The sequence below is a fragment of the Calidris pugnax genome, unplaced genomic scaffold (assembly GCF_001431845.1).
Source record: "Calidris pugnax isolate Ruff unplaced genomic scaffold, ASM143184v1 scaffold125, whole genome shotgun sequence".
NCBI classification, from domain to species: Eukaryota; Metazoa; Chordata; class Aves; order Charadriiformes; family Scolopacidae; genus Calidris; species Calidris pugnax.
The window spans coordinates 1,388,949-1,416,357 of record NW_015090906.1 but is presented as its reverse complement, the minus strand read 5'-3'; the positions used below and the strand labels follow the sequence as shown (position 1 = coordinate 1,416,357).

At 44.7% G+C, this 27,409-nt stretch overlaps 1 protein-coding gene across 1 annotated transcript; it reads left to right on the top strand.

Annotated features, from left to right (window-relative positions):
- Window positions 1–4,941: 4,941 nt before the first annotated feature.
- Window positions 4,942–27,122, top strand: DHTKD1 (dehydrogenase E1 and transketolase domain containing 1). Its single transcript, XM_014949148.1, has 17 exons — window positions 4,942–5,101; window positions 6,873–7,028; window positions 7,872–8,083; window positions 10,007–10,201; window positions 11,225–11,494; window positions 14,575–14,746; window positions 16,294–16,492; window positions 17,944–18,256; window positions 19,334–19,418; window positions 20,062–20,201; window positions 20,585–20,735; window positions 21,889–21,995; window positions 24,198–24,362; window positions 24,726–24,808; window positions 25,796–25,965; window positions 26,315–26,400; window positions 26,965–27,122. The coding sequence occupies exons 1-17, from the start codon at window positions 4,942–4,944 to the stop codon at window positions 27,064–27,066; spliced, it is 2,766 nt and encodes a 921-aa protein (XP_014804634.1). The 3' UTR covers window positions 27,067–27,122.
- The last annotated feature ends 287 nt before the right edge of the window (window positions 27,123–27,409 follow it).

The window sequence follows — 27,409 nt, the reverse complement described above, 5'->3', positions numbered from 1 at the left end:
CGAACGGGCGCTTCGGGACGGGCGGGGGTCAGGCAGCGCGGGGGACAGCCCCGTGTCGGGGTCCTGGCGGCGGGCGGCCCTGCTCGGGTTACCGGGAGGCTGCGGAGGCGGAAGTGGCTGAGGGGGGTTGGGGTGTGGGGGGGGTGTCTTTGCGGTGCCGTCCCTCACGGCGGCGGGAAAAGGAGGTGGGGGAACGGGCCCTGAACGGCGCTTTCTGGGTGGCCTCAGCGGCACGGTTCACCTCGTCGCCCCGCGTGACGTCACTGCCGTGACGTAGCTCTGGCCGGGAGGCGTCAGAGCGCGTCAAGGGTGGCGTTTCGGGGGGGGCAGGTTGTCACTGTGGTACGATACCGGGAATAACAGGGCTGTAAATACCAAGTTATGATGTAATCGGTGATTTAACGGATGGGGGTGTGTGTGTGTTGTGTTTTACAGTCTGAATCTGGCGGCTCTGCTTCGTCCTCCTGTCCCACCTGGTGGCCTTGGCTGGGCACCTTAAGGCGTTTTTTGGCGGTAAATTTACAGAATCACAGAATGCTGTGGGGTTGGAAGGGACCTCTGGAGATCATCTAGTCCAACCCCCTGCCAAAGCAGGTCCACCCAGAGCAGGTTGCACAGGAACACGTCCAGGTGGGTTTTGGATGTCTCCAGAGAAGGAGACTCCACCACCTCCCTGGGCAGCCTCTTCCAGGGCTCTGCCACCCTCAAAGTGAAGAAGTTCCTCCTCATGCTTAGGTGGAACTTCTTATGTTCAAGTTTGTGCCCATTTCCTCTAATTTAGTTACACAAAACCTCCCAGTTTACTTGAACCGCTCCTGGTGCACGTCTGGGCGTGATGTGGGCTCTTGGGCAGCCCTGAAGTTGCCCCAGGAGGACAACGCTGGTGCAACCCTGAATTTCTGAGTGAATCTGGCATTTATTCGCCATTTAAAGTCCAAATCGCTGAGCAGTGAGGTTTCCAACAGAAGCTTTTTCCTCAGTACAGCAAAGTGTTTGCACCCCTCTAGGCTCAGAACAAGCACACACAAACACTTGGCCATGACAGCAGGCGCGGGCCTGGATGTGCATGATGAGATGATTCAGCTGTTGAAGCCACCTCTTATTCAGAGGCAAGAGTCAGCCCAAATCCAAGACTCTGTTTATTGATGCCGAGCTTAAGGTGTGCTCTGCCAACTGGTACAGGACTAGAAAGGGTTGGTTTTTTTTCCCAGGAAAGATCTCTCCTCCCTGTCCTTTAACTTCAGTGCTGCTCATTTCGCAGGCACATCTAAAAACCTCTTTCTGGAGAAGTTTGAAAGGCCAAAGTCATGCTTGTTACTTACACAGATCATTCAAGTGTCCCTGCTACACAAAGATTTCATTTACTTGACAATTTTGAGTTACCAGGTTGATTAAACTGATTGACTAGAGTGGAGAAGGTTCATGTGCTAAACACAGAAAGAAAAAAAAGGGGTTAAATGGGGAGGATAACTCCTTGTTACTGTTGGCACTTTGTTTTCCAAAGCCACCAGTCCTGTAGCCTGTCAGCGGATGCCTCTGAATTATTCTTTCTTTGGGTCTGGTTGGAAAAGGCAGACTCAGTGTTACGTTAGGCGTGAGTATCAGTTTCAGTGGCATTATGTCAAGAAATGTTGGCTTATTTTCTTTTGAAGCATGATATCGCTGCCTTTTCTAACATGAATAAAATGCGCTATCGCTACAATTTTGAAAGGAAACAAAAGCTCCTCTGTATTTACACCACACTCCCACACAGCTACGGCTGCGTTGGAACTGTCTTTTGTAAAGACCATGCAAGTAAATCTTGTTTCACCTTTGAGAGCTCAGAAAGCTTTTCCTTATAAAGTACCTGTTTCATTTATGTACATACTGATGAAGTTTTCCTGCTAATTTACCATAACGAAAACCGGGTAGATCTAATTTCTTGAGTCTCAGATATAAAACACATCTTTCTTTCTTTTTTTTTTAAATTCCTGAAGCTCTTCTTCTGAATCTTCTGAAGTTTTTCAATATGTTTCCTCAATTACTGGCACCAAACACGCACACAGTATTTAGAGAGGAATCACAGTTTGTGCCAAATACTGGCCTCATGTGGGATCTGTAGGTGTACTCACTGTTTCCTGGTAGCCAGAAAATGATCTTTTTTGCCAAATGAGCCGATATTCATGTAACTTTTTTAGACCCATCTGTTTTATTACCATGATTTTTGGAGGTTATTTGTAGTTGCTGTGTCCTGCAAAGGAGCGATGTTTTAGTGCCCACAGTCTTTCAAGGTGTACAAGCTTGTGTTGCAGGCTTTTGAAATAAATCACATTTGCTTATGTCCGGTCCATCTTGACACTCGGATCAAAGACAGACTTTTTTCACCACATACCTCCAGCTGACAAACTTCGTCAGAACTTTGTGTGTGGTTTTATTGGGTTGGTGTAACTATTACAGTGGCACGGGCCATAATCTCTTTAGAAATACTTCCAGCTGATGGTGACTTTCTGTTTAAAATATGGCGAGTTCTGATCTGTTAGGTCGTCAGCCTATGCAAGCCTGATTTTGAAGCACTTTTAATTTTCTTAGCCAGAACATCACGTAGTACTCACTCAGCCTCATGCAGGAGTCTCCTCTAAGATGGGCTCTCTGTGCCAGAAGAGCCAGGCCAGGAGAGTCCCCTTGCAGAACCAGAGCATGTGCCCTTAGCAGCAGTGTTTCTGTTGGCACAGGTACCACTTTCTCACATTTAGACGTGAACCAAAGTCAACAAAACCTTTTATTGACCTAGATATAGTTACAGCAAGGCTTTTGCCACGTGTAATCATGCCCTGCGCAAGATGATTATGCTGACAAAAGTCTGCAAAGTACTTTACATCTTTATTAATTTTGAATCACAGAAAAAAACCCAACATGTTGACTTGATGAGATACATATTCTGTAAATCCATGCTTCGAATTGATTAAACTGGTAAGTGAACCCATCTATACAAATATTCCATTACTTCTCCAAGAAGTAATCCATCTCCATCTCATTTTGTCCTTTTTAACTTTGGAAAATTTTTCATGTTCAAACCTATTCCTCCTGCCAGTGTTAACTGGGACATATTCAACCCGCTCTCTGTCTGCTTTAAAGCAGAACCACGTCGATATCTGCTATTTGACTGATATTTGCTTAAGAACTCTGGAAAAGTATTTCATCATCATGCGATCTGCCTGCAACATTTGTCTTTTTCCCCAAGCGCAGAACAGAACTATTTAACTATAGCAACCTTTTCTGCCTCTTTACTGGCAACTCCACAAAATCGTGTAATGGTGCAACATTATTTTCAAGGTTCCTTTGTTATAATATACATTGGAAAAAAATCAATATTCAGAGGCACATTTCTATTATGCTTTACTCTGTTGGCCACATGTGAATTGTCCTTCTATAGCCGTATCCTTTTGCCTTCTTTACAGCTTTAAAGGTCATTCACTTTTCTTTTTCTCCCAAATTGGCTGTTTTAAACCTGCATCAAACCCACCGTACAGGCCTCAAGGAACACAGGTGGCCCTTCTCCAAGAACTATGAATATCATAAAATCCCAGGCCAACTGTGGTGTCATAACTGATGCAGTTGCAAAATCCAGTACCACCTGTTCCAAAAGCACATAATTACGGTTTGGTTTGAAGGAAAAAATACTCTTTGATTTCCCTGCCGGGAAAGCAGCCTACAAAGTAGACTCATGGGTAGAACCAAGGGTAGCTTGCCGGTACTCCTCCTGCCTCCCACAAAATTTACAGACTCACAGAATGGTTGAGGTTGGCAGGGCCCTCTGGATGTCATCTGTTCAACAGGTTCCTGCTCAGCCAGGGCTACCTAGGGTCAGTTATCCAGAAGGCTTTTGAATACCTCCCAAGGATGGAGACTCCACAACGTCCTCAGATATCCTGTTCGAGTGCTTGGTTACTGTTCCCCCCTCATCTACCTGGCCAGTCACTTCCTTCTAGAAGTCTATCAAGTTGATCAAGCTGTGTGGACTACTTCTGATGACTTTCCTGTCCTTCATGTGGTTGGAGATGGTTCGCAGGCACCTGGAAACTTCAGGTGAAGCTTGTAGATTTTGTTAAAACGTTGTTTCTCTGTAACTTGTGCCTTTTTTTGGCCAGTTCTCTGGAGGCGATGAAGTTGCTGTGTCTTTTGCCAGTCTCACCACAGCCCAGCGTGCCGCATACACAAGATTAAGCTTTGATCTGTTTCAGAAGAGACTGTTGGAGTTTTGGCAGCTTTTTAACAGGAAATACCAGGATACTGGAACACAGAATCACAGAATGCTATGGGGTTGGAAGGAACCTCTGGAGATCATCTAGTCCAACCCCCTGCCAGAGCAGGCTGCACAGGAACATTGTCCAAGCGGGTTTTGAGTATCTCCAGGGAAGGAGACTCCACCACCTCCCTGGGCAGCCTCTTCCAGGGCTCTGCCACCCTCAAAGTGAAGAAGTTCCTCCTCACTTTTAGGTGGAACTTATTATATTCAAGTTTGTGCCCATTTCTTATTGTCCTATCACTGGGCACCGCTGAAGAAAGACTGGCCCTGTCCTCTTCTAAGTATTTATAAGCATTGATCAGAACCCCCTCAGACTTTTCTTCTCCAGATTAAAAAGACCCAAGTCCCTCAGCCTCTCCTCGTAGGAGAGATGCTCCAGGCCCCTCATCATCTTTGTAGCCCTCTGCTGTCCCCTCTCCAGCAGTTCCCTGTCCTTCTTGAACTGGGGAGCCCAGAACTGGACCCAGTGCTCCAGATGGGGCCTCACCAGGGCAGGATGATCTCTCTCCACCCGCTGCTGAAGTCTCTGAAGGGAGGAGAGAGCCATTCCGGACATTCAGATTTAAAGGCCGACCGTAACGACGGACTCTCCCTCGCCCGCCTCAGCTCCCGGCAGCGGGGCGGGAACCGGCGCCTCCCCTCAGACCCCGGCGGCCATGGCGGCGGTAGCAGCGAGCGCCCTGCGCTCCGCTCTATGGCGGGGCGGCCTGAGGCGCTGGTACCGAACCGAGCGGGGCGTCTACGGCTACAAACCGCGGAAGGTGGCGAGCGGGCGAGCGGCGGAGCCGCGGGGCGCCGGGGCGAGCGGCAAAGCAGGTCGGACACCCCCTTCCCCCAACCCCGAAGCGGGGCTGTGCGGGGCTGAGGGGAGCAGGGCGACGCCGCCGTGAGGGGACGAGGGGAAGGCGGGGGGTCCCCCCTCTCCGCCGCCGTGAGGGGACGAGGGGAAGGCGGGGGGTCCCCCCTCTCCGCCGCCGTGAGGGGACGAGGGGAAGGCGGGGGGTCCCCCCTCTCCGCCGCCGTGAGGGGACGAGGGGAAGGCGGGGGGTCCCCCCTCTCCGCCGCCGTGAGGGGACGAGGGGAAGGCGGGGGGTCCCCCCTCTCCGCCGCCGTGAGGGGACGAGGGGAAGGCGGGGGGTCCCCCCTCTCCGCCGCCGTGAGGGGACGAGGGGAAGGCGGGGGGTCCCCGGCGACCTGAGGGGATAGATAGGGGGTTCCCGCCGCGACGGGCCGGGCTGTGTTCGGCCGCCCCACACTCGCCTCAGGGAGCCGGCGGCCCCGCCAGCGCTGAGGGGCCCAAAGTCCGAGGGCGTCGAAAGCGTCGTTCCCGTTGCCTTAAGGAGCACCGTCCGCAGGTTCTCCGCGGGGCTCCCGTTGGGTTTCCCCAGCCTCCCTCAGCTCCGGGAAGCCCTTCCCTTGGGCTCCCCCGGCAGCCAGCCTGAAGTGACCGTGAGGGGCTGAAGTTACTGTGATACTGCCTTTTGCTGCTCGTAAAAGCACGGTTTTTTATAGCGTTGTGCTTGAACTTGCCAAGTATACATAGCTCTGCTGTAGCAACAACTGTGATGCTGTTAGAGGCATATTATAGCACAGAAAAATAAACAGAAAACTTTCTGGGTAGGAGTGTGGTCCCTGTGTTGACATCTCAGAAGAGTCCAGCAGGAATTAAGCCCATTGCACAGAAGCAGAAGTGAAACTGGTTTGTTAGCTCCAGGACACCGAGTCCCATCACCAAGTAGCCTCCTTGGTTAGGCAAGGAAAGCATTAATTGTTTTTACATTACATTTTTAAAGTGGCTTTTAAATGGCTTTCTTGCCGAGAGGTTTGTGGGAGATATTAGTGTCGTGTTTTTCTCTTGTAGATCCCTATTTAAATGGGCAAAATGTGTGTACGTAATAGCAGTAGCAGAGCACTGGCAGTGGAAACATGAATATTGGAGAAAAAAATTGTGAAATGGTCTCAGAAATTGCATTGTTTCCGAAAACGAAAGAACTTCAGACCAGAATACTGTCAGGACAGGGCCTTTATCAGGCTGAACCCCAACTCCCAGTTAAAAACGTGTTATAAATTGGTTCATATCATTAATTTGTAGCAGATCCTGCTTGCAATATGTTTTATTGGTTTACAGTTTATCGACCTGGTCTGTGGCATGTGCCCAGCGGCAGCAGTGCTGTGTGCATGACCTTTCAGCTGGTCAGGTTTTGCTTCTGTCAATAATTTTTTTGCCATCAATGGAAAATGCCTACAAGTGTGCTGCTGGTGTCTGTTGAAAAACATATTCACATTTTTTTTAATTTTTATTATGCCTGGCTCAGCATGTGCACATGCTGTTGGCTGCTGGCTCCTGTAGATGTGGCCTTTTTTTTTTTTTTAAGTCATAGGACCTTAATTATCACTAAGACCCTCCTGCCCTGTCATTCTAACAGTGAGGCACAAGCGGTATGATTTGGGTCAGCTGAGGAAATAAGGCTTTGAACACTGATACCGTGCCGTTTTCAAGTTGAGAGAGAATATTCCTGTGTCGGTGCTGTAAATGGATTAATGTGAGCACGTGTGTGATACTCTTCTGCTTTCTTTTTGGTTTCAGTTGACCATGCTCTTGCTCGATTGATAACTGCATACGCTGAACATGGCCACAAAGCAGCCAAAATAAACCCACTGTTTGCTGGACAAGCTGTTATGAACATGGTACCCGAAATCCAAGAGTTGACTGAAGCTCTTCAAGGGCCTCTCATTACTGCAGGTAAGCCTGCAGCCTTATCAACTGTCTTCATGGTTGGTTTATTAAGAGGCTGTGTCTGCCATGGAAGAGCCAAATACTGAGTCGCAGTTCAATCAATAACGAATTGTTGGATGGGAAATGAACTTCAGCCTGCTGATATGTTTGTTGCAGAAATCATCGTGTAATAAATGGCTACCTTCTAGCTTCTTTGGTACCGTGAAAATTTTTACTTGTTCTGACAGCTGCTGAGGTTATACATTAATTTCTTGTGTTGCTGTAACGTGCTATGATTTAGTGTAAGACTTAACGCTGCAGTGAAGCTGCCGGAGCACTGGGGCAGAAGTCAAGACTTGTCTTTTCTTGGATCAGTTACACTCTCACCGTGGTCTTATACAAAGGAAGGTCTCTTTATTCTTTCCAGCTGCAAAACGGGTGCTTATTTACTTGTGGTGCAGCTGGGACTGGTACTCATCTCTCTGAGCCAGAATATACCGAGTGCTATACCGAGTCACAAAAACAGGGACTTTGTGTCATTCGTGGCTGGGACTGGCACTCATCTCTCTGAGCCAGAACATACCAAGCACTATACCAAGTCACAAAAACAGGGACTTTGGGTCATTCATGCTAAACTCTTTCAGAAAGGTATCTTCAGCATCTTACAAATAAGCACGAGACCCTCATCTTAATAACACTGAAGCGTGCTTATGAAATAATTTCTTGAATTTTGTTTTCAAATGGAGGAAAGGAAGATAAGATGTTAATTTCTAGTCTGAAAAATGTTAATGTAATTGCAAGACAACAGTTTAGGTCTTAGTGCTTCCCACTTGTCCCCTAAAGTGGCTAATAACATTTACTTTCCACCAGGGCTCCTAAACATGGGAAAAGAAGAGGCTTCCCTAGAGGATGTGTTGGCTTACCTTGACCATATCTACTGTGGGCATATTTCCATAGAAACAAGTCAGCTTCCAACTTTGGAGGAGAGAGAATGGTTTGCTAAAAGGTTTGAAGAGCTAAAACAAGAAGCATTTACACCCGAAGAGAAAAAGCACTTGTGCAAACTGATGCTGGAGTCACAGGTACTTTGTTCACTGTTGGATTGAAATAAAGTCATGGAGTCTGTCCTGAAGCCTTTGCTGCTCCAGACATCATTCATGCAGAAAAAGAACAACCCTATCCTGGAAGGCTTTGGCAGGGTGCAAGAAGTGATGCTGGAGTCACAGGTACTTTGTTCACTGTTGGATTGAAATAAAGTCATGGAGTCTGTCCTGAAGCCTTTGCTGCTCCAGACATCATTCATGCAGAAAAAGAACAACCCTATCCTGGAAGGCTTTGGCAGGGTGCAAGAAGTACAAGGTTTTGCCTGAAAAAGTGCAATATAGAAGTGCAGGAATCTCACTGGAGGTTGTTGCTGAATATATTTAGCAGCTGTTATTGAAACAAATAATGATACCTTTTGGTTTGCATTGATTACTTTGGAAATTATTTCTAGGAAAATATTTCCAGCCAATTCCAAACACCAAAGGTTTTTAGAACTAATTAGAACGTATGTTGTGTGCAATATATATTATTTATCATCGGGAGACACAAATAATGACCCTACAAATCTATGAGTAATCAGTTTTCAAAAGTGAGATTGTCTTAGGATAATAATCTGACAATTTATATTAAATGTTACTGGTGGGAATGTGGTTGGGCAGAGCTGTATGGAATTTTGTGCTCTGATGTAGGTGTTCTATGTTTACCTTTCACACTGGTCTGTTTTACTAACTTTAAAATATCATGTCTCAAAGTTTTTGGGGAACAAAACGGAGTTGGACTGAGGTGTTGGCCACAAAGCACTGGTAAATCTGCTGCTTTTCAGCAAAGGAACCTTTGTTCAATGCATTTTTCACTTCACAAGGAAGTGAAAGATTTATGTACTTACAATATGTATAGAGAAAATTTATTCTAGTACTTCTGTACTTTGAAAATTTTTCTTTTTTTTCCCCCTTTCCTCCCTGTGTTATCCAGAAGAATGGAAAGGTAGAAGAGCAGGATCTGTGAAGGTGTCCCTGTTTCCAGTTTTCCAAGTGAAAGGAGTGTTAAATGTAATATTTACTAATGACTAAGCAGAAGTATATTGCCTATTTTGTATTTTTCTTGCCTCTTTGGCAGTTAGAGGAATTTGACAGTGACACAGGAGGTTGAAATCAGGACCCTAGTGGATCCCATTTTGATTTCAGTATGACCAGAACTGTATTTAGAATGCAGAATTTAAGGCTGACAGGAAAAACTGCTTCTATTTGTGGTTAATTTTGTATATGCTATTCCTTAGAACTAAATGTTGCTTAACTAGAAAGCGTTCGGCAGTTGGCTGGGATCTTTGGCTGTGGCTCAGTCTTCCCTTCTCACTTACAGATTTAATTTATTTTCAGTCTTCAGTTGCAAAACACCACAGACACTTCCAGTGCTTCCAAAACTCTGTCACTTAGGAGAGCTGTCGAGGAGTAAGTGAATGAAGTGGGAGGAGTGAGAGGAAAATGGAGTAGAGAGATTTGCTTCTTTTCTTTCTCTCAGGCATTCTTCTACCGGTGTACTAAGGGCTGTGTTTAATAGTAATCAAAACAAAATGCTGTGCTTCTCTAGCACTTTGCATCTCAGGATAGTTAAGGTTTATACTGTAAAAGAACACCATTCCTTAATTTCCACCTAAAATAGGTAAACTATCAAGGAATTTGTAAACTGCTCTGATGTTATATTTCTTTGTGCATCTCCTTCCATGTTAGAGATGGTTTGGTCCTTGATCCAACATTTTTCTACTTAAGAGGAGATAACTGATTTCCATAGTCATCTTAGCTTCTGGTCATAGACTGTGTGGGTGGAGAATGGGTTGAGACTTTGAAGGGGTATGCTTAGGTTTGTATGTCTTAAAGGTACAAACATAAATTATATTTCAGTTTTACAAACAGAAGACTGCTGCTTAAAATAGCCTAACACTGAAGTTCTCCTGCTTTTAATAGGCGTTTGATCACTTCTTAGCCACAAAGTTTGCCACAGTGAAGCGGTACGGTGGTGAAGGAGCAGAGAGTATGATGGGTTTCTTCCATGAGTTGTTCAAGATGTGTGCGTACAGCGGGGTGACGGATATCATTCTTGGAATGCCTCATCGTGGAAGGCTTAATCTTCTCACGGGTTTACTTCAGCTTCCACCTGAGGTAAGAGACTTAGAACCTCACAGGTTACGCTGTGCCTAATTGATTTGCAATGAGAGAAAAACCTGGCAGTTTGTTGTGTTGCGAATGCTGAAACAATAAAAAAGTGACTTGTGTGAGAGTGTACTCCCATTCTGTCAGCACCTCAGCCAGATCTTGCAGGAGCCGGTTAAAGAGAGCTCTGATGAAGGGGTTTAGGTGCTGTTACCTGAAGCGTACTTGCAATTTCCTGGGGGTGTTGGTTGACAGTCAGCTGAACATGAGCCAGCAGTGTGCCCAGGTGGCCAAGAAAGCCAACAGCATCCTGGCCTGTATCAGGAACAGTGTGGCGAGTAGGGCCCGAGAGGTGATTGTCCCCCTGTACTCGGCACTGGTGAGGCCTCACCTTGAGTACTGTGTCCAGTTTTGGGCCCCCTACCATAAAAAAGACATAGAGGTGCTGGAGCGGGTCCAGAGAAGGGCAACAAAGATGGTGAGGGGTCTGGAGAATAAGTCTTATGAGGAGAGGCTGAGGGAACTGGGGTTATTCAGCCTGGAGAAGAGGAGGCTGAGGGGAGACCTTATTGCTCTCTACAACTACCTGAAAGGAGGGTGTAGAGAGGTGGGGGTCGGTCTCTTCTCCCAAGTCACAGGCGACAGGACAAGAGGAAATGGCCTCAAGTTGTGCCAGGGGATGTTCAGGCTGGATATTAGGAAAAATTTTTTCACTGAAAGGGTTATCAGGCATTGGAATGGGCTGCCCAGGGAGGTGGTTGAGGCACCATCCCTGGAGGTGTTCAAAAGACGGGTTGATGTAGTGCTGGGAGGTATGGTTTAGTGATGATGCTCCTTGTTTGTTGTGCGGGTGTCTATTTTTGTCAGTCAGGTTGACGGTTGGACAAGATGATCTTTAAGGTCCTTCCAACCTAGAAGATTCTGTGATTCTGTGAGTTACAGGTGTAGGAGAGCACACAGTTCTGTAAATGTTTTTCTTTCAATGTGTTAATGAATCGTAAAGGAAATGTAACCAAATTTGTTTCCATGCAGCTCATGTTCCGTAAGATGCGTGGTTTGAGTGAGTTTCCAGAGAATTCACCAGCCATTGGGGATGTTCTCTCCCACCTGACATCTTCTGTAGATCTCGACTTCGGTTCCCACAGGCCCGTGCATGTCACCTTGCTCCCTAACCCCTCCCACTTAGAAGCCATCAATCCAGTGGCCGTGGGCAAGACACGAGGAAGGCAACAGACTCTGCTCGATGGAGACTACTCCTCAGAGAGCTCTGCACAGCCTGGAGACAGAGTTATTTGCCTGCAGGTATTTTGCTCACAATTTGTAACTGATTTGTGTAAGACTTCTGGACTAGCGTCTGAAGAGGTGGTGTATATAGAAATATCTAACAAAACTGAATTAATGTAGAGTATCAAGAACTGGGATTCTCTATATGGAGAAAGAAGAGGGTGAAGAAGATTTCCAGGTGATGTACGTGATGATACTGGCAATTAAACAATTCCACTTCTAGGATTTCTGAAGAAATGATTCTGATAGCTTCCTTTATTTTAATAATACTCTGCATTGAGAGCCATGTGTTGTCTTTCCTCACAGACCACTTTGGCACTTCAGCCACCACTGTCAGCTTTCTTTTAATTTAAATGGGTTTGGAGAAGAGCTATCAACAAGTTTGCAAAATATACAGGAGGATTTTAAATTGTCATTTTATCATAGTACTGTTGAAGAGTCTGTTGGAATTGATTTTTTTACTCCTTGTACTGTCTTTTATCGCTGTGAAGGTAGTCCTAAATAGTTTCTAGTTAAATTTTCTTTTCTTGCATTGTATTCAATTTGGAAATACAATTTCCACTTCTGAGTTAATGAACGTGGAGGAAGTTAGAGGGCACTGTTACGTGTACGCTTTCACTTTCACATGGTAGAAGTGAAAACTTATTTCAGTAAAATAAACATTTTGCTTAGTTCTGGAAGGATGTGGGTTCTGAGAAAAAGCAGAAAGGAGAATATGAAATACTGAGAAAACTGGAGGCAAGTTGGGGTTTTTACTCTTATTACTTTTATTAAAAAAAAAAAAAGCCTTCAGGTATACAAGTTTGTTGCCCAACATGTCTTCTCATCTTCCAGTGCAGTTCTGTCAGTTAGTTTGATATTACTGCTTCTTAGATTCTGTCTCAATGTTAGATCTTTACTGTGTAGTAATGAAATGACTGACTCTTTAAACAAAGATTCTTCAGGATAAATGGACACTCCCAATGCAAGAAAAATTTGACTTTTGGGGTTTTGAAGGGGTAGGTGGTAGGAGGGTTGCGTAGTAGAGAGAAACAATATTTAACTCTGAGCGAGGCAGCAGCTCCATGTTAGTAAAATGACTCAAAGTATTCCCAAAAGGAAATGTATCATGTAATGTGAACATCAGTACTTGTGATTGTGAATTTAAGGGATCCAAGAGTTAGATTAAAAAAAAATAAAAATGCAAATTCTTACAGTTGTGACCATTAACTGCTCTCATTCAGCTCATGGAGAAGACAGACACGAAATCAGACACCTCCTCTCTCACAATCTTGGTTTGGAAATTTCTCTTTGGTCTTTCTATTTTCCTAGTGCTTTCTCTCCAGGAAAAGTTTAGAAACTCTGAACTGAGGTTTGTTCTATTCTTCCACTAGCCTGAGCACCAGAGCTTGAGGGTAAAAAGAGTGAAGATCAGCTGAGATGCCAATGTCAGTGGTGAGCCTAGTTGTTCTAGTTGACTAAAGATCTTTTCTGGAACTTCAGTGTGCTCAGAATATATTAAGACTATAAAACTCTTTTTGGTTAACTACCATGGGCACTTTTGCAATGTTTAATTGTCCATCTCTGCTGAAAAGTGGCTTATTTTTCACCTTCTCATGTTCCTTAACTACACTTACTGGACGTCAAGAGCTACTGGTCTTTATGATTTGAACTGAAACCTGAGAATAAGGTTTCCCTTAAGTATATTTCACATTTGACGTGCCACTGACAGGGTCACTGATGAATTAAACTTGACAGTGACCTTGCTTTTTATGTTCTTTGCTAATGCTGCCCAGAAAAAAACACATTCTAGCAAAAACTGTTCCCAGCTTTCTGCTAGAATGACTAAAATCCTACTTGCCCCACAGGAACTGAAACATCTGGGGTTTGAGGTGCATATGAAGAATCTTGTGTAGCTGGGTAGTCACGCTGTCTGCAGGCTTTAATGCTTTGGCATACACTGAAGGCCATGAAGTTCTTTCAGGTGCTTTGGGGTCTTTGCTCAAATGGTAGCACCAAGATATGTGGCTTTCTTAGACAACCCAAGAAACCGAAAGGGAAAATTGAAAACCCAACACTTCAGGAACAAGCGTAGCGTGGTGAGGGGTAGAGTGAGGATGCTGTGTTGTCTCTCTTGCAGTAGTTTGCTTTGATTTTCTGTGATGCCTTCTTTAAAAAGTCTCTGTATTAGAACTGTATAAAACCTAGTGCTGCTGTTTCACTGGTTGATTGCACCCTCTACTCTCTTCCAGGTGTACTTGCACCTCCAAAAGTCTCTTAAGGCTTGAAACCATTATCCCTTAACTAGAAAGTAGGACTGTCATCTGTTTTTGATAAGAAACTACATCAATCTGCGTAGTGACTTCGATCTGTAAAGGATAGAATCTGCATTCTGAGGAAGCCATGATCATATTAATCAATGGAGAGCTATCTCTAGTTTCAAAACACTGAATCTAATATCTCTAGCCTTTTTGGAAACCTGGGTTGGATATCACAGTAGTCTCTCCACCCCTTCCAAACTTCTGTTTCATTTGTAACATTTATTTGCAGTTTTGAAATCTCACTAAGAACTTAGGTTTCATTTCCTTCTGAAAGCTTTTATTTAAGTGCTTCCACTGAATTCCTTTTTCTACTTTTTTTTTTTCCTGTTGTTTCTGTTCTTGTCCTTATTTGGTGAGGTGGGAGTAGGCATAACACCCAGTCACCAGCATTTAACTTTCAGCAAAGCGTGTAGCAAATGCTGTGGTGACTGGTTTCCTTTTGTTCCATGGTCAGTGACTTGCTACTGACTGCTGCAGCTTGGCTGTAGGTGTGGGACTTGTTGTCACCTGTACACTGGTGGGTCAATTTTAAGAGATTATAGGTCAGTTAGAGGTAGGGATGGCATCAGACAGTCATGTACAGATGCTGGCTGCTGTGACCTTGTGTTAGCATTAAGATTATAAACTGTCAAACTGTAAAAAGAGTAGTCTGAAAGGGGTTAAGAAGTGGATCCAGTTGAAACTGTATCTGTTCAACTTCTTCAATTTAAAGGGTCTTGTTTAATGAGTTATGGTTTTGATTTTGCTGTTCCTCCAGTGTTTTCTAATGAGACTTTTCCATCTTCTTCCCTAACGTAGGTTCATGGTGATGCCGCTTTCTCTGGGCAAGGGATTGTTCCTGAAACCCTGACCCTCTCTAATCTGCCACATTTCAGAGTTGGTGGGAGCATCCATCTGATTGTTAATAACCAGCTGGGCTATACCACTCCTCCAGAGCGAGGAAGATCATCTCTGTACTGTAGTGATATCGGTACGTAGAGCTGAATCGGGAGGAAGATTGCCCATTGTGTTAGAAAGGATTTTTAACTCCAGTGTGAATATATGCTGTGCTACAGCAAGTGCCTGTCAACTCTAGGGATATTAATATATCTCCATTTTCATGATACAGTAGAAATTTAAAATTATTATTGATGATTACCTCCTACTAGCAAAATTCAGATGCTAAAAATATGCCCTCCCTCATCTGCTTTATGGCAAAGACTAAATATCAAGGGAAAATCTTGGCACCATTTTACAGGATGTTATAAAATATTTGCAAGATTGCTGTGAAGGCTTTATAACTCGTTTAAGTTCTGCCATGTCATTGACTGCTTTTTAAAATATATTGTGATGGAGTGTATAATAGGTGTATTTGAAATATATCTTGTTAAATGTAGTCAAAATCCTTCCAGTTTGTTTTCTGAGCAAGACTTTAAGTCTTTATTTTTCTTGTTGTCAGGTGAGCGTTTAATTGAAAGATGAGGCTCGTGCCATTTCTAAGCTTAAGCTAGAAGCCTTTTGTTTTGGATTGGTCTTTCGTAGTGATAAACAGATGTATTTTAATTGTCAAGATCAGAGACATAATAGGTACTTCCCTTGTGTATGTCTCTGATGATTAAAAAAATATACCAATGCATGTTTTTAAGATTTCACATCAAGTGTTTCTGTTGGTTTTCATCGAACCAAACGGGTAGATTCATTAAATCTGATAAGGTAGATAGCTTATGTTGTTTTTCCTTTTTCCCTGGGTTGGTTTTGTATTGGAGGGTTGTGTGTTTTGGGTTTTTTTTTTCTTTTGTTTGGGGTGTTGTTTTTTTTTTCCTCCATTCTTAATTTTCCTTTCTTTGTACCTGGTCAGTGAGGAGGAGGGCTGTTTACCCATTTGAGCTTCAGGATTTTCCTGGAAGGGAAACTTGACATGGGCCAGAAATGGCTGAAACGTCTTTATTTCACAGAATTTGGGCAGATAAAATACAAAAGGAGCACTCTTTTGCTGGGAAGATTTGCAGCCAAATTGTCATACAGGAGAGGGCATTAAGAAGTTTGAATTTTGCAGTGTTTGCTTTAACGAAGAGACCTTTTCACAGTGGATAGAACGGCTGCTGACAAGGGAGAAGATTGTTTCTGGCCTGTATGAATTCATAGGAATGATTGCTTAGGGTAAGAAGGGAACAAAACTCAGCTTTTGTTTGAAAGGGAAGCAATCAAATAGTTCTTTCCCATTCCCCACAGACTTCCATCCAGATTAAGATGATGTGGGAACTGTGTATAGAAAGTCCTCTAAATTTAGTGCTGATAAAGAAGCTGTGGTCAAGCTGACAAATAAAACAGGTTGGGCTAATTGAGCTTTCTCTCAGGGAAGACTCCTCCTCCTCCTTACCCCAGCTCTCATCACAAAGAGCATCTTTTGTAGTTTTGTTTTTGTCAAATCTGCTTCATGTGAGTTGTCTGTACTTCTCAGCAGAGTGGATGTGTGACTGCACTCTTCAGAAGAGGTGGGGTGTGATGACTGTTGTTATGTTTTGAATCCCTGGGCAGGTAAAATTGTTGGATGCGCAGTTATCCATGTGAATGGGGATGATCCTGAAGAAGTTGTCCGAGCCACACGCCTGGCTGTCGAGTACCAACGCCAGTTCCGCAGGGACGTGATCGTAGACTTGCTGTGCTACAGACAGTGGGGCCACAATGAACTCGATGAGCCTTTCTTCACCAACCCCAGCATGTACAAAATCATCAGGTAAGGGTAGAATCATAGAATCATACGGGGTTGGAAGGGGACCTCTGGAGATCATTTAGTCCACCCCCCCTGCCAGAGCAGGTCCACCTAGAGCAGGTTGCACAGGAACAGCTCCAGGAGGGTTTTGAATGTCTCCAGAGATGGAGACTCCACCACCTCTCTGGGCAGCTTGTTCCAGTGCTCTGCCACCCTCACAGGAAAGAAGTTCCTCCTCATGTTTAGGTGGAACTTCTTATATTCAAGTTCGTGCCCATTTCCTCTTGTTCTGTCACTGGGCACCACTGAAAAAAGACCAGCCCCATCCTCCTGACACCCTACCCTTAAGTATTTGTATGCATTGATTAGATCCCCCCTAAGTCTTCTCCAGACTAAAAAGACCCAAGTCCCTCAGCCTCTCCTCATAAGAGAGATGCTCCAGGCCCCTCATCATCTTTGTAGCCCTCTGCTGTGCCCTCTCCAGCAGTTCCCTGTCCTTCTTGAACTGGGGAGCCCAGAACTGGTCCCAGTGCTCCAGACGGGGCCTCACCAGGGCAGAGCAGAGGGGCAGGATGACCTCCCTCCACCTGCTGGCTACACTCTTTTTGATGCCCCCCAGGATGCCATTGGCCTTCTTGGCTACCTGATGGGGGAAACACAAAATGTAGATCCCGTGCCATCCTGACGAGTCTTTATGTAAGCGTAGCTACACTGTCAGCAGCCCTTGACTAAAGTGTGAGTCTGAGAATGTTCTCCAAGAGGCATCAAGCCACATATGCAAGAGCGAACACTGGTGGTTACCTTCATTAACATGATGTTCTTGCACATAGCCCTTAGATTTCAAATTCACAGTCCTTAGTAATCAGAAGGTAAAGTCTTCTGTGTGCCAGAGGGAAGCATAGATAGTGCAGGAGAATGGGTGGGAAGCCAGTATGACGTTTGTCTCATCTTTGCCTGATCCTGTGGGTTCCACTGGGGAATGCTCCGTCTTTAGGAGCATTTAAATGTTCTCAGATCCCATCCTTATCCCCAGAGAAAAATGCACATAATTTACTGGCCAGTGAATTCAGGTGTAATGAATTTAGGTGAAGCATTTATGGAACGAATGGCTTGATTCTCAGAGAGTACTGAAATCCTACTGTCACTTGTCTGAAGAAAACATGCATGATAGCACAGTGTCAGTCTAATTTGGGGAGGGGGGGGAGGAGGTTGACTTGCTTTTACCTCTAACTGCCAACTCTAAGCACTTTTTTGTTTATTTGGGTGGGTTTTTTTTTTAATAAAGGACTGTAGAGCACATCCAAGACCATTATCTTTCTGGAAGTGCCAGGAAACCAACTCGATGCAAATGAGTATAATGCACCAGGACATCTTTTAATTTAGATTTCCATGGTACCTGGCTGTAGTAAGGTGGCATTTCCTTCTTCTGAAGTTTTCAGGCTTAATGTCTATGGGGTTTGATTCCCTCCTGACAGATCCCGGAAGAGCATCCCCGACACCTACGCAGAACACCTTATAGCTGCGGGGCTCATGACTGAGGCTGAAGTATCTGAGATAAAGACCACGTACTATTCTAAACTGAACGATCATCTTGCCAACATGACTTTGTATAGTCCACCTCCCACCAACCTGCAGGCTCACTGGAAAGGCTTCGTCGAGCCTTCTGCTAAAATCACCACGTGGGACACAGGAATGCCTGTACCGCTTCTGCAGTTTATTGGAGTCAAGTCTGTAGAGGTGCCTGAAGAACTCCAGATGCACAGTCATCTCCTGAAGACCTATGCCCAGGTCAGTAGAGCACAGTGATGCTTCTAGTCCTGTTGCTCAACGGTATGACCCCTTACAGGAAAAACTGTAGGTGCAGCAAGGCTGCCAGTTGGACAATGGCACGGTCTTCTCTAGGAAAAGCTCTCTTTTGAGGCTGAAATTATGCCATTTTTCCTCCGGTGTTGAGGACAGACATCCTCTCCCCCCAGATCTGACCGTATATTTCATCTTGTTATTTCAACAATATTTTGTTGCAATGAAGAAAAAAGCTTACAGAAAATACAGTTTATTATTCTTATAAATAATAGAAACTATTATGAGAAATTATTATCGTTTATATACTTTATGATTAGAATGAGTACTTCGTGAGAGAATGAATCAGCAACTTGGTAATAGCGTACGCAGTTTCTAAAGGCAGTAGTGAGTATTTATGTGTTATACATATAAATCTAAGCATACACATGTGGCCAAGTTTGACAGTCAGCTTTTCATAGCTCCTAAATTTGTGTGCAGTATTTGGATTGGTTTGGGCTTGTGAATGTTTCCCTTTGACTGATGACCAAGCGCCGGTGTCTGGTTGGCAGCCACGGAGAGGCCACGAGTTGAATATTTCCGATGACTGAAGTTCTTGTCTTCCCAGCCCTAAGGCCAGGACACCCCAGCTGGGTACCATCGTTTGTCTGCAGTTCTGCAGGATGGAACAGCAGGGAATTCTAGAGACTGGAATACTTTACGCCTGGTGTCTTTCATCGCTGCTAACCAGACAAATCAAAAGTCTGCCAAGAGCACCCTCTCTGTTGTGTTAAGACTCTGAATATTTTCAGGCTACGATCGAACTTGTCAGTCCACAGTCTGTTGACTGGTACATGAACATGTGGGTCATCCATGGTTTTGTGGTCGCAGGGCAACCTTCTTCAGGATGTGCTGAAATCAGACTGTGTGTATTCCAAACCAAGCCCTGGCTGCAGGAATATAGCATTTATCTCCACAGTGTTTCCTTTTTTTTCCTGGCTTCTAATATTGATCTGTGTCACCAAAAGAGCTACACATGGAAAAAGGTGCAAAATAGTAATTTTTCCTTTTTGTTTACTTGTTTAGTCAAGAGTTCAAAAAATGGAGGAAGGAAAAAAGCTGGACTGGGCAACAGCTGAAGCTTTAGCGTTTGGTTCCCTGCTGAGCCAAGGTAAGAGGCAATTAGACAGCAGTCAATAAAATATTTTGGCTTTGATGTCAATAAAATAGAACATTAGACTTCGGTGTTTCTAAGTCTAAAAATTGATATGTATAAATTTGACAATTGACACCTGCATGGTACTAGGAGAAGGTAAATATGAATCCTGCATGTCACTAATATTTGTAGTGCGAGTACTAAATGTCTTTAAAGAATTGTTGCTCCCTCCCACTCCCCAGAAACGTTTGTGCACAGGGCTGAGCAGTGCAGCTGATGCCAGTGGGACCTCCCAAAGACTTTCAGACTCTTCCATGCTACTAATTCTTTTCCCTCCTCTCTAGCCTGAATTCATATCTCCATTTACATCTAATACAGAATGCGCATTTTTTTGCAGTTTGCTTTAGTAAATTGAACTATTTGCCACAAAATAATTCTTGGCTCCAGAGAGGAGGGAAGAAAAATGTCTGAGCATCAATGTGCTTGTGAGTTGGAGCTGCTGCTGGTTAAGAATCTCAGATTTGATGTTGCTGAGGAGGGGAAATCCAAGAAGAGACATAACAAGAGAAGCAATACTTTAGAACTGGGGAGTTGTTGTCCTGCATGTTTTCTTTTTACATGACTTGCTAATCCGGTGTTTTGTTTCTCTCTTGGCAAGGGTTTAATATCAGACTAAGTGGACAAGATGTTGGCAGAGGAACCTTTAGCCAACGACACGCGATGTTGGTTTGCCAAGAGACAGATGATACCTACATTCCTCTGAATCATATGTCCCCAGACCAGAAGGGTTTCCTAGAGGTAGGTTCTGTGGTCCACAAGACAACCTTCTTCAAGTTGTGCTGAAACAGAATGCATGTTTTAAAGCTGCCGAGAGACATGTAGGTAGCCTGTATATTCTGGCAAACCCCAGATACAGAGACATAAAAACTGTCAGGGCACCCCTATTCTTTGTAGTTGCCCTCTGTACAAATCTAACAATGGATATTGCCTTTTCTTGAGAGATCAGCTTCTTTTCCCCTCTTCGATTTTTTCAAAAGCCAAAAGAAAAGAAGTGACCATCAGTTGCCTTTAGGAGTGCATGTCCTCAGTGTCCCTAGCACTGATGTGCCTGGTTCCAAAGGTTCTTAACCCTGGGTTGTCTTCTTCCTCACCCACCCCTCCCAACAATTTCCTTTTGTTAGGTGAGTAACAGTCCTTTGTCTGAAGAAGCTGTGCTTGGTTTTGAATATGGAATGAGTATTGAGAGCCCTAAGTTACTGCCAATTTGGGAAGCTCAATTTGGAGACTTCTTTAATGGAGCCCAGATAATATTTGACACTTTCATCTCTGGAGGTGAGTGTAAAAGGAGATAGTGTATTTAAAAATGAATCATTGGTACTAAGCACGCTTTTAGAAAATCCTTCATCTTTAAAGTAAAAGGGCAATGTGTTGAGGAAACAATTCTGTTTTCTCAAGAAGTCTTGCGAGCTTGTCTGTGTGGTCCTGGCTTCTGTGCAGCTTTTCTCTGAAGACAGTTAATCTAAAATGAAAGACACCCCATCCTTGGCAGAAGACAGTCATTCTGAAAGGACAGGTGATGATATTAATGGCCTTTCTTCCCACCCCCACTGCCCATTTATTTTACTGTGTGTCTATACAATTGATAGCTTTTTAGGCTGTACCTTTCCTTCATGAGGCAGCTGAAAACTTCCTGAAGCAATACAGAAAGAAAATAGTGATTAATGTCCAGAGTTTTGGCATCTAGCTTCAGTTAGGTCTCTGCACTCCCTCTGTAAGCATAGTTGGAAATTCAGAGGCCCTCTTATCCCACCATCGTGATTAATGTCCAGAGTTTTGGCATCTAGCCTCAGTTAGGACTCTGCACTCCCTCTGTAAGCGTAGTTGGAAATTCGGAGGCCCTCTTATCCCACTCATCCTCAGGATGGATTTGAGGCTGGGATGAATTACCTCCTGGATTTGACTGTAATTGCTTTGCTAGTGCAGGAGGTTTGGCAGAGCTCAGGGGAAGTAGCCTGTGGCTAGCACTGCTGTGGTAGTGAGGACTGGCTCACAGGATGCTGCCCGGGTCACTCCTCCAGAGGAGCAAATGACCAAAGTACGCAGAAAACGCGCGCTGAATTACGGTTAGAGGTTTGCTCGCTGGAGAGTTACCTTTGAGGACCCCTGGTAGTCAGGAGGACAATTCCATTCAGAGGATTTCAGTTTTAAAGTCTTCACTGTTGCCCCATGCTCCAAATGGATAGGCTTAAGTCTTCTGGAAGCCCAAAGTTCCATGATACTTTCAGAAACTTCAGTGTGCTGTTTCACTGTTGTGAATCTCATGGCAAAATGCCAGCAGCATGTTTCAGGCTTGTATTTAATGATGAGGAAATTAGCTATTCTTTTTTCCCAGAGTAGTTTCCACAAAGTAATGTGTGATAAGTGTTTTGTGGCTTTGTGTTCTGTGGAAATCATTCTTTCCTTCCTCTTCCTTGTGTGTTTTTAGGTGAGGCCAAGTGGCTTCTGCAGAGTGGGATAGTCATTCTCCTTCCCCATGGCTATGATGGTGCAGGCCCTGAGCACTCGTCCTGCCGCATGGAACGGTTCTTACAGGTACCCACCACACCTCTCGGATTCCCAGAGCCCCCACCATAGCACTGTATGATGGTGCAGGCCCTGAGCACTCGTCCTGCCGCATGGAACGGTTCTTGCAGGTACCCACCACACCTCTCGGATTCCCAGAGCCCCCATCACAGCACTGGGAAACAATGTGCTCTGGGAATCTTGCCAGGATACCATCATGGTGAGATTGGAACGGGCTGGGCTGAAAGGGGAGGACGAAAGGGGACTGTGATGAGAAGGTGTAGGTCCAGAAGTCCCGGAGTTTTGGTTTAAATGTTCCACAGCTCTGGTGTGAAAGGGGACTGTGATGAGAAGGTGTAGGTCTAGCAGTCCCAAGGAAGGAGTTTGGGTTTAAATGTTCCACAGCTCTGGTGCGAGACTCTGATTGAACCTCGTAATAAATGCTTGCTGTTCCTGTTGCATCTCTGTCACCTGCCTAAGTGGGTGTCTGGTAACATGAAATTTCCTAACAGATCTGCAGAGCACTTTCAGCCCTACTGGGATGTCCTTCAGTGCTGCTGTCTTTTTCTGATTACTGTCCCTCAGCAATGTCACTGTACCACAGAGTGAGGCCAGTGGCAAGACAGAGTTGCTGAATTGCAAATAGCAGAACTCTAATGAGCACTTCTATAAGAAGACATTTTAGAGGTCTCCCTGGAGCCTTCTCAGCCTGGAGAAGGCTCCAGGGAGACCTTAGAGCCCCTTCCAGTTCCTAAAGGGGGTGAAGGAGAGGTAGGGAGGGTCTCTTCATCAGGGAGTGTAGAGATAGGAAAAGGGGTAAAGATTTTGAACTGAAAGAGAGGAGATTTAGGTGAAATATTAGGAAGAAATTCTTTTCTCTGAGGGTGGTGAGACACTGGCACAGGTTGCCCAGAGAAGCTGTGGATGTCCCATCCCTGGAGGGGTTCAAGGCCAGGCTGGATGGGGCTTTGAGCAACCTGGTCTGGTGGGAGGTGTCCCTGCCCATGGCAGGGGGGTTGGAACTTGATGATCTTTAAGGTCCCTTCCAACCCAAACCATTCTATGATCAGAAACAGGCAGTTACCCTCTTGAGCAAACCACTCAGAGATTTGTTGACCAGGCACAGATCATACACACAGAATGCTGGACACTATTAAATATCAGTTAGATCTGTGGCAAGTGTTGTTTTTTTTAAAAAAAATCCTCAGCAATGTCACTGTACCACAGAGTGAGGCCAGTGGCAAGACAGAGTTGCTGAATTGCAAATAGCAGAACTCTAATGAGCACTTCTATAAGAAGACATTTTAGAGGTCTCCCTGGAGCCTTCTCAGCCTGGAGAAGGCTCCAGGGAGACCTTAGAGCCCCTTCCAGTTCCTAAAGGGGGTGAAGGAGAGGTAGGGAGGGTCTCTTCATCAGGGAGTGTAGAGATAGGAAAAGGGGTAAAGAGAAGGAGAGATAGGGAGGGACTCTTCATCAGGGAGTGTAGAGATAAGGTTAAAGAGACTAGGGTTAAAGGTTTTGAACTGAAAGAGAGGAGATTTAGGTGAAATATTAGGAAGAAATTCTTTTCTCTGAGGGTGGTGAGACACTGGCACAGGTTGCCCAGAGAAGCTGTGGATGTCCCATCCCTGGAGGGGTTCAAGGCCAGGCTGGATGGGGCTTTGAGCAACCTGGTCTGGTGGGAGGTGTCCCTGCCCAGGGCAGGGGGGTTGGAACTTGATGATCTTTAAGGTCCCTTCCAACCCAAACCATTCTATGATCAGAAACAGGCAGTTACCCTCTTGAGCAAACCACTCAGAGATTTGTTGACCAGGCACAGATCATACACACAGAATGCTGGACACTATTAAATATCAGTTAGATCTGTGGCAAGTGTTGTTTTTTTTAAAAAAAATAAAAATCCACTGTTGTGCCCTTATGACTGTAGAGTAAATTAAAGCATTTTCATCTGAGTAATGGCTTAAGGAGGGGTTTGCAGCATGTTTAGAGGGATGCTGTCACCGATGGAGAAGTCATGACCTCACCAGTGTTAGGAAAACTGTCATGCCCTGGTTACAGTGTGGTAGAAGGAGGCAGTTCAGATACAATCTTACTGGTTAAATGCTAAAGCCATTTATTCTCTGAAGTTGTTCTTCCCTGCAATCAATGTCTGAGTTGGGATATTTGCTCTCCTGTTGTTAGTCAGTGTGCTTTATGTGCCTGGATTCTCTGTGCTGTGTTCCCCACATATAGATGTGTGACAGCTCAGAAGAGGGAGTCGATGGGGACCACGTGAACATGTCCATTGTGCATCCCACCACCCCAGCACAGTATTTCCATTTACTCCGGCGGCAAATGGTCCGAAACTTCAGGAAACCTCTCATTGTTGTTTCTCCCAAAGTGCTACTGAGGCTGCCTGTAAGCTGAAAACTTTTTTTTAATTTTCTCCTCTTCTTCCTCTACTTCTGTGTTCTCTTCCCCTTTCTTCTTCCTCTGTGTTCTTCGATCTCTGTTTTGGGGCCAAATCAATGGGGTTTTGCCTCTTTTGGGGGGTGGATAGGTTGAGGATTAAAGCTGAGTGGAGGTGAGTAGAGGTAGAGTTGATTCTCTCTAGGTCTGGTGGTGTTCTTGGGAATCTTATCATCCCACCTTCCATCGGTGGGAGAGCGAAGGTTGTGTATTTGCTACTTGTTGAAATCCTGTTTTGGTATCCTCTCTCCAACTCTGGCCTGAGGAAAAAGACAGCAAGATTTAGTAACTTCCAACTCTTCCCCCATGTAGGCTGCTGTATCCAGTTTTGAAGAAATGGCCCCAAGGACAACATTCAAGCCTGTCATTGGTGACTCCTCTGTAGATCCTAAAAGGTAGCTCTACTTTGATTGAGGAAGAGCTCAGAAAGAATGTCCTGTCCCTTTCTCCTATCTAACAACAGCTCAAGTTTGAGGTGATACGAAAGAGTGAACTTTGGGGAGAGGGGGGAAATGTTGGTTTATGGTGGGTGACTTAGTTTTACTTGTTTCTCTCCTTTTGTTCTGCTTACTTGTTGGCAATTAGGATATCTGTCTGTGGAACAGTGAAGTCTCCAGGCTCTCAGCCTTTGCCCCCACAGGGAGGCTGGGGCTGTAGTTACTGATCTGATGGTGTTGGATGAGCTGATGAAGTGAAGTTATAAGGGCAATAATAAATTGTGTGTGTGTGTGTCTCCCTCCCCTCAGATATTGTAGAGAATCCCATTCACAATGGGTAACTCTAGCCTTCATTTTTTTTCTTCCTCATAAGTTTCTTATCTGGTCCTTGTCCCTTGTACCTCTGTCTGACAGCATCCCTGATGTTAGTATCTCAACATCTTGGGTTTTTTAGGTGGGATGGTGAGGTTTATCTCCTCACCTTTGTCCAGTGAGGTTAGGCAGCCAAGGCCTCTCTGATGGCTGGAGGGTATCTCCAGCAGGCAGCTCCTCTTTGGCATGGGAGGGCATTGTCCTCTGGAGTTACTTCTCTCCCTCTCTGGTTTATTCCCTATGGAGAGCGCATAGATGACTAGCTTTGACTAGGTGTTTAATTTTTAGATAGTTAAAGATAAGAGAGGTGAATCCCATTGTAAGGTAACTGTCCCAGGATTACTGAAGAAGCAGGACCTCTGGGCTCTGGCATATTGTGCCCAAAGGTTAGTTTCCCAGCTGTTGGAGGGGAGTGGGAGGGATGGGAAGACAAAGAAAAGAAAAGATGCTCTAGAGTAGGAATTGAGCTTCATAAAGTTATCTTTAAAGTTTGGCTGACTGCTTAAAGCATGAAACTGTCTTGCATAGTTTTTGTAAAACACTAAACTTGGAAACATTCCTCTTTTTCTTCAGTGTCACCCAAGTGGTGCTGTGCTCCGGAAAGCATTACTACGCTTTGGTGAAGCAAAGAGAGACACTGGGAGAGAAGCAGCACAACACAGCCATTCTGAGACTTGAGGAACTCTGTCCTTTCCCCTTGGAAGCTCTACAGCAAGAGTTGAGCAAATACAGCCGTGCCAAAGGTCAGCCAGACTTTTACCGTTGTGTTTCTAGACTAAAAATCAGAGTGAACCATTTGGGGCATTTTTTTTTTTTTGCATTGGTCTTCGCAGTCCAGTCCTTTTAAGTAACTTTTGAAAATGGTAGTAGAAAAGCAGAATATACCCACACTAATACCCTAGTGGTGGATGTACTTTTAGTTTGACTTCATCAAGCTGTGAGCTGCAGTGGAATTCAATTGGGCAGTTTTCATTTCAACAATAGTGCCAAGACAAAGGCAGAGGTGCTACAAAAGAAAAAACCACCTGTTTTTCTTGAGCTGCTGAAAAGATAACTATGTGCATTTGTAATGTACCCTTATCCTTCCTTCAGCCTTTATCTGGAGTCAGGAAGAACCACAGAACATGGGTCCATGGTCCTTTGTGTCACCACGGTTTGAAAAGCAGGTGGGGATTAAGGTAAGATGTCCCTGTGGTGTGTTAGCCTTTAAAATGAAGTTTGAAGTTCTCCTTGAATGCAAAATTCTGTGATGCTTACACAAAAACCTAATCTTAATGACTAAAACGAATCTGTGTTCTAATTTAAGCTACTTTATGCTCTTTGTAGCACCATTTAGTCATGATGAGCAGGGCTGAAGATTTCTTTTACCAGAAGTTTAATCTTAAGTAGACAGGATGGTGAAAGGTCCCAGGTAGGAAACAACAAGGGAGTAGGAGTTGTCTCCAAAATTACCAGATGTTTAATCTTGAGTAGACAGGATGATGAAAGGTCCCAGGTAGGAAACAACATGCTTGAAGGGAGTAGGAGTCATCTCCAAAGCTGCCATTTGCTCTGGCAGATCCTGCTCTGTAATGTTCTTGGAGCTGTGGTCTTTAGGAGATGGAGGATAACTTCCTGCACTTCTTGCAGCTGGGACTGCCCAGTATCTGACAGTAGATATCACCATGGCATCAGAGGACCTCAAGATGGGATTTTTTTATGCTTGTGCTTCATTAATCATTTCCTCCTGACTTGAATTTCAGCTCCGTCTCGTGAGCAGACCTCCTTTACCAGCCCCAGCAGTTGGCATTGGAACTCTACACCACCAGCAGCAGGAAGAGATTCTTACCAACACATTTATGTGAATTTTCAACGGATGGACAACTCCTGCTGCCAGTCATGGTTGGTGCCTCCTCCTAGGCAAAGTTTTCAAAAAACCTAACTAATGCAGTCCAGGGAGCAGATTGGTGAGGTGGCTATAAAATACCTTCTAGCACCTTGCTTATCTGCACTTGGCAGTTCCCTGGGACGGTGGCTGTGTGGAAACCGTTTCTGCTTCCACAGAAATGTTAGTCTGTTTGAATAAATGCTTCCCCTGCCTGGGGATGAGCCATTTCTACAGCAGAGTTGTGGATTTTCTCATTTATTTTCCTGTGGGCTGGGAATGAAATTTATTGCAGCTGCTTCTGCTCTTTTCAATGCATGAGT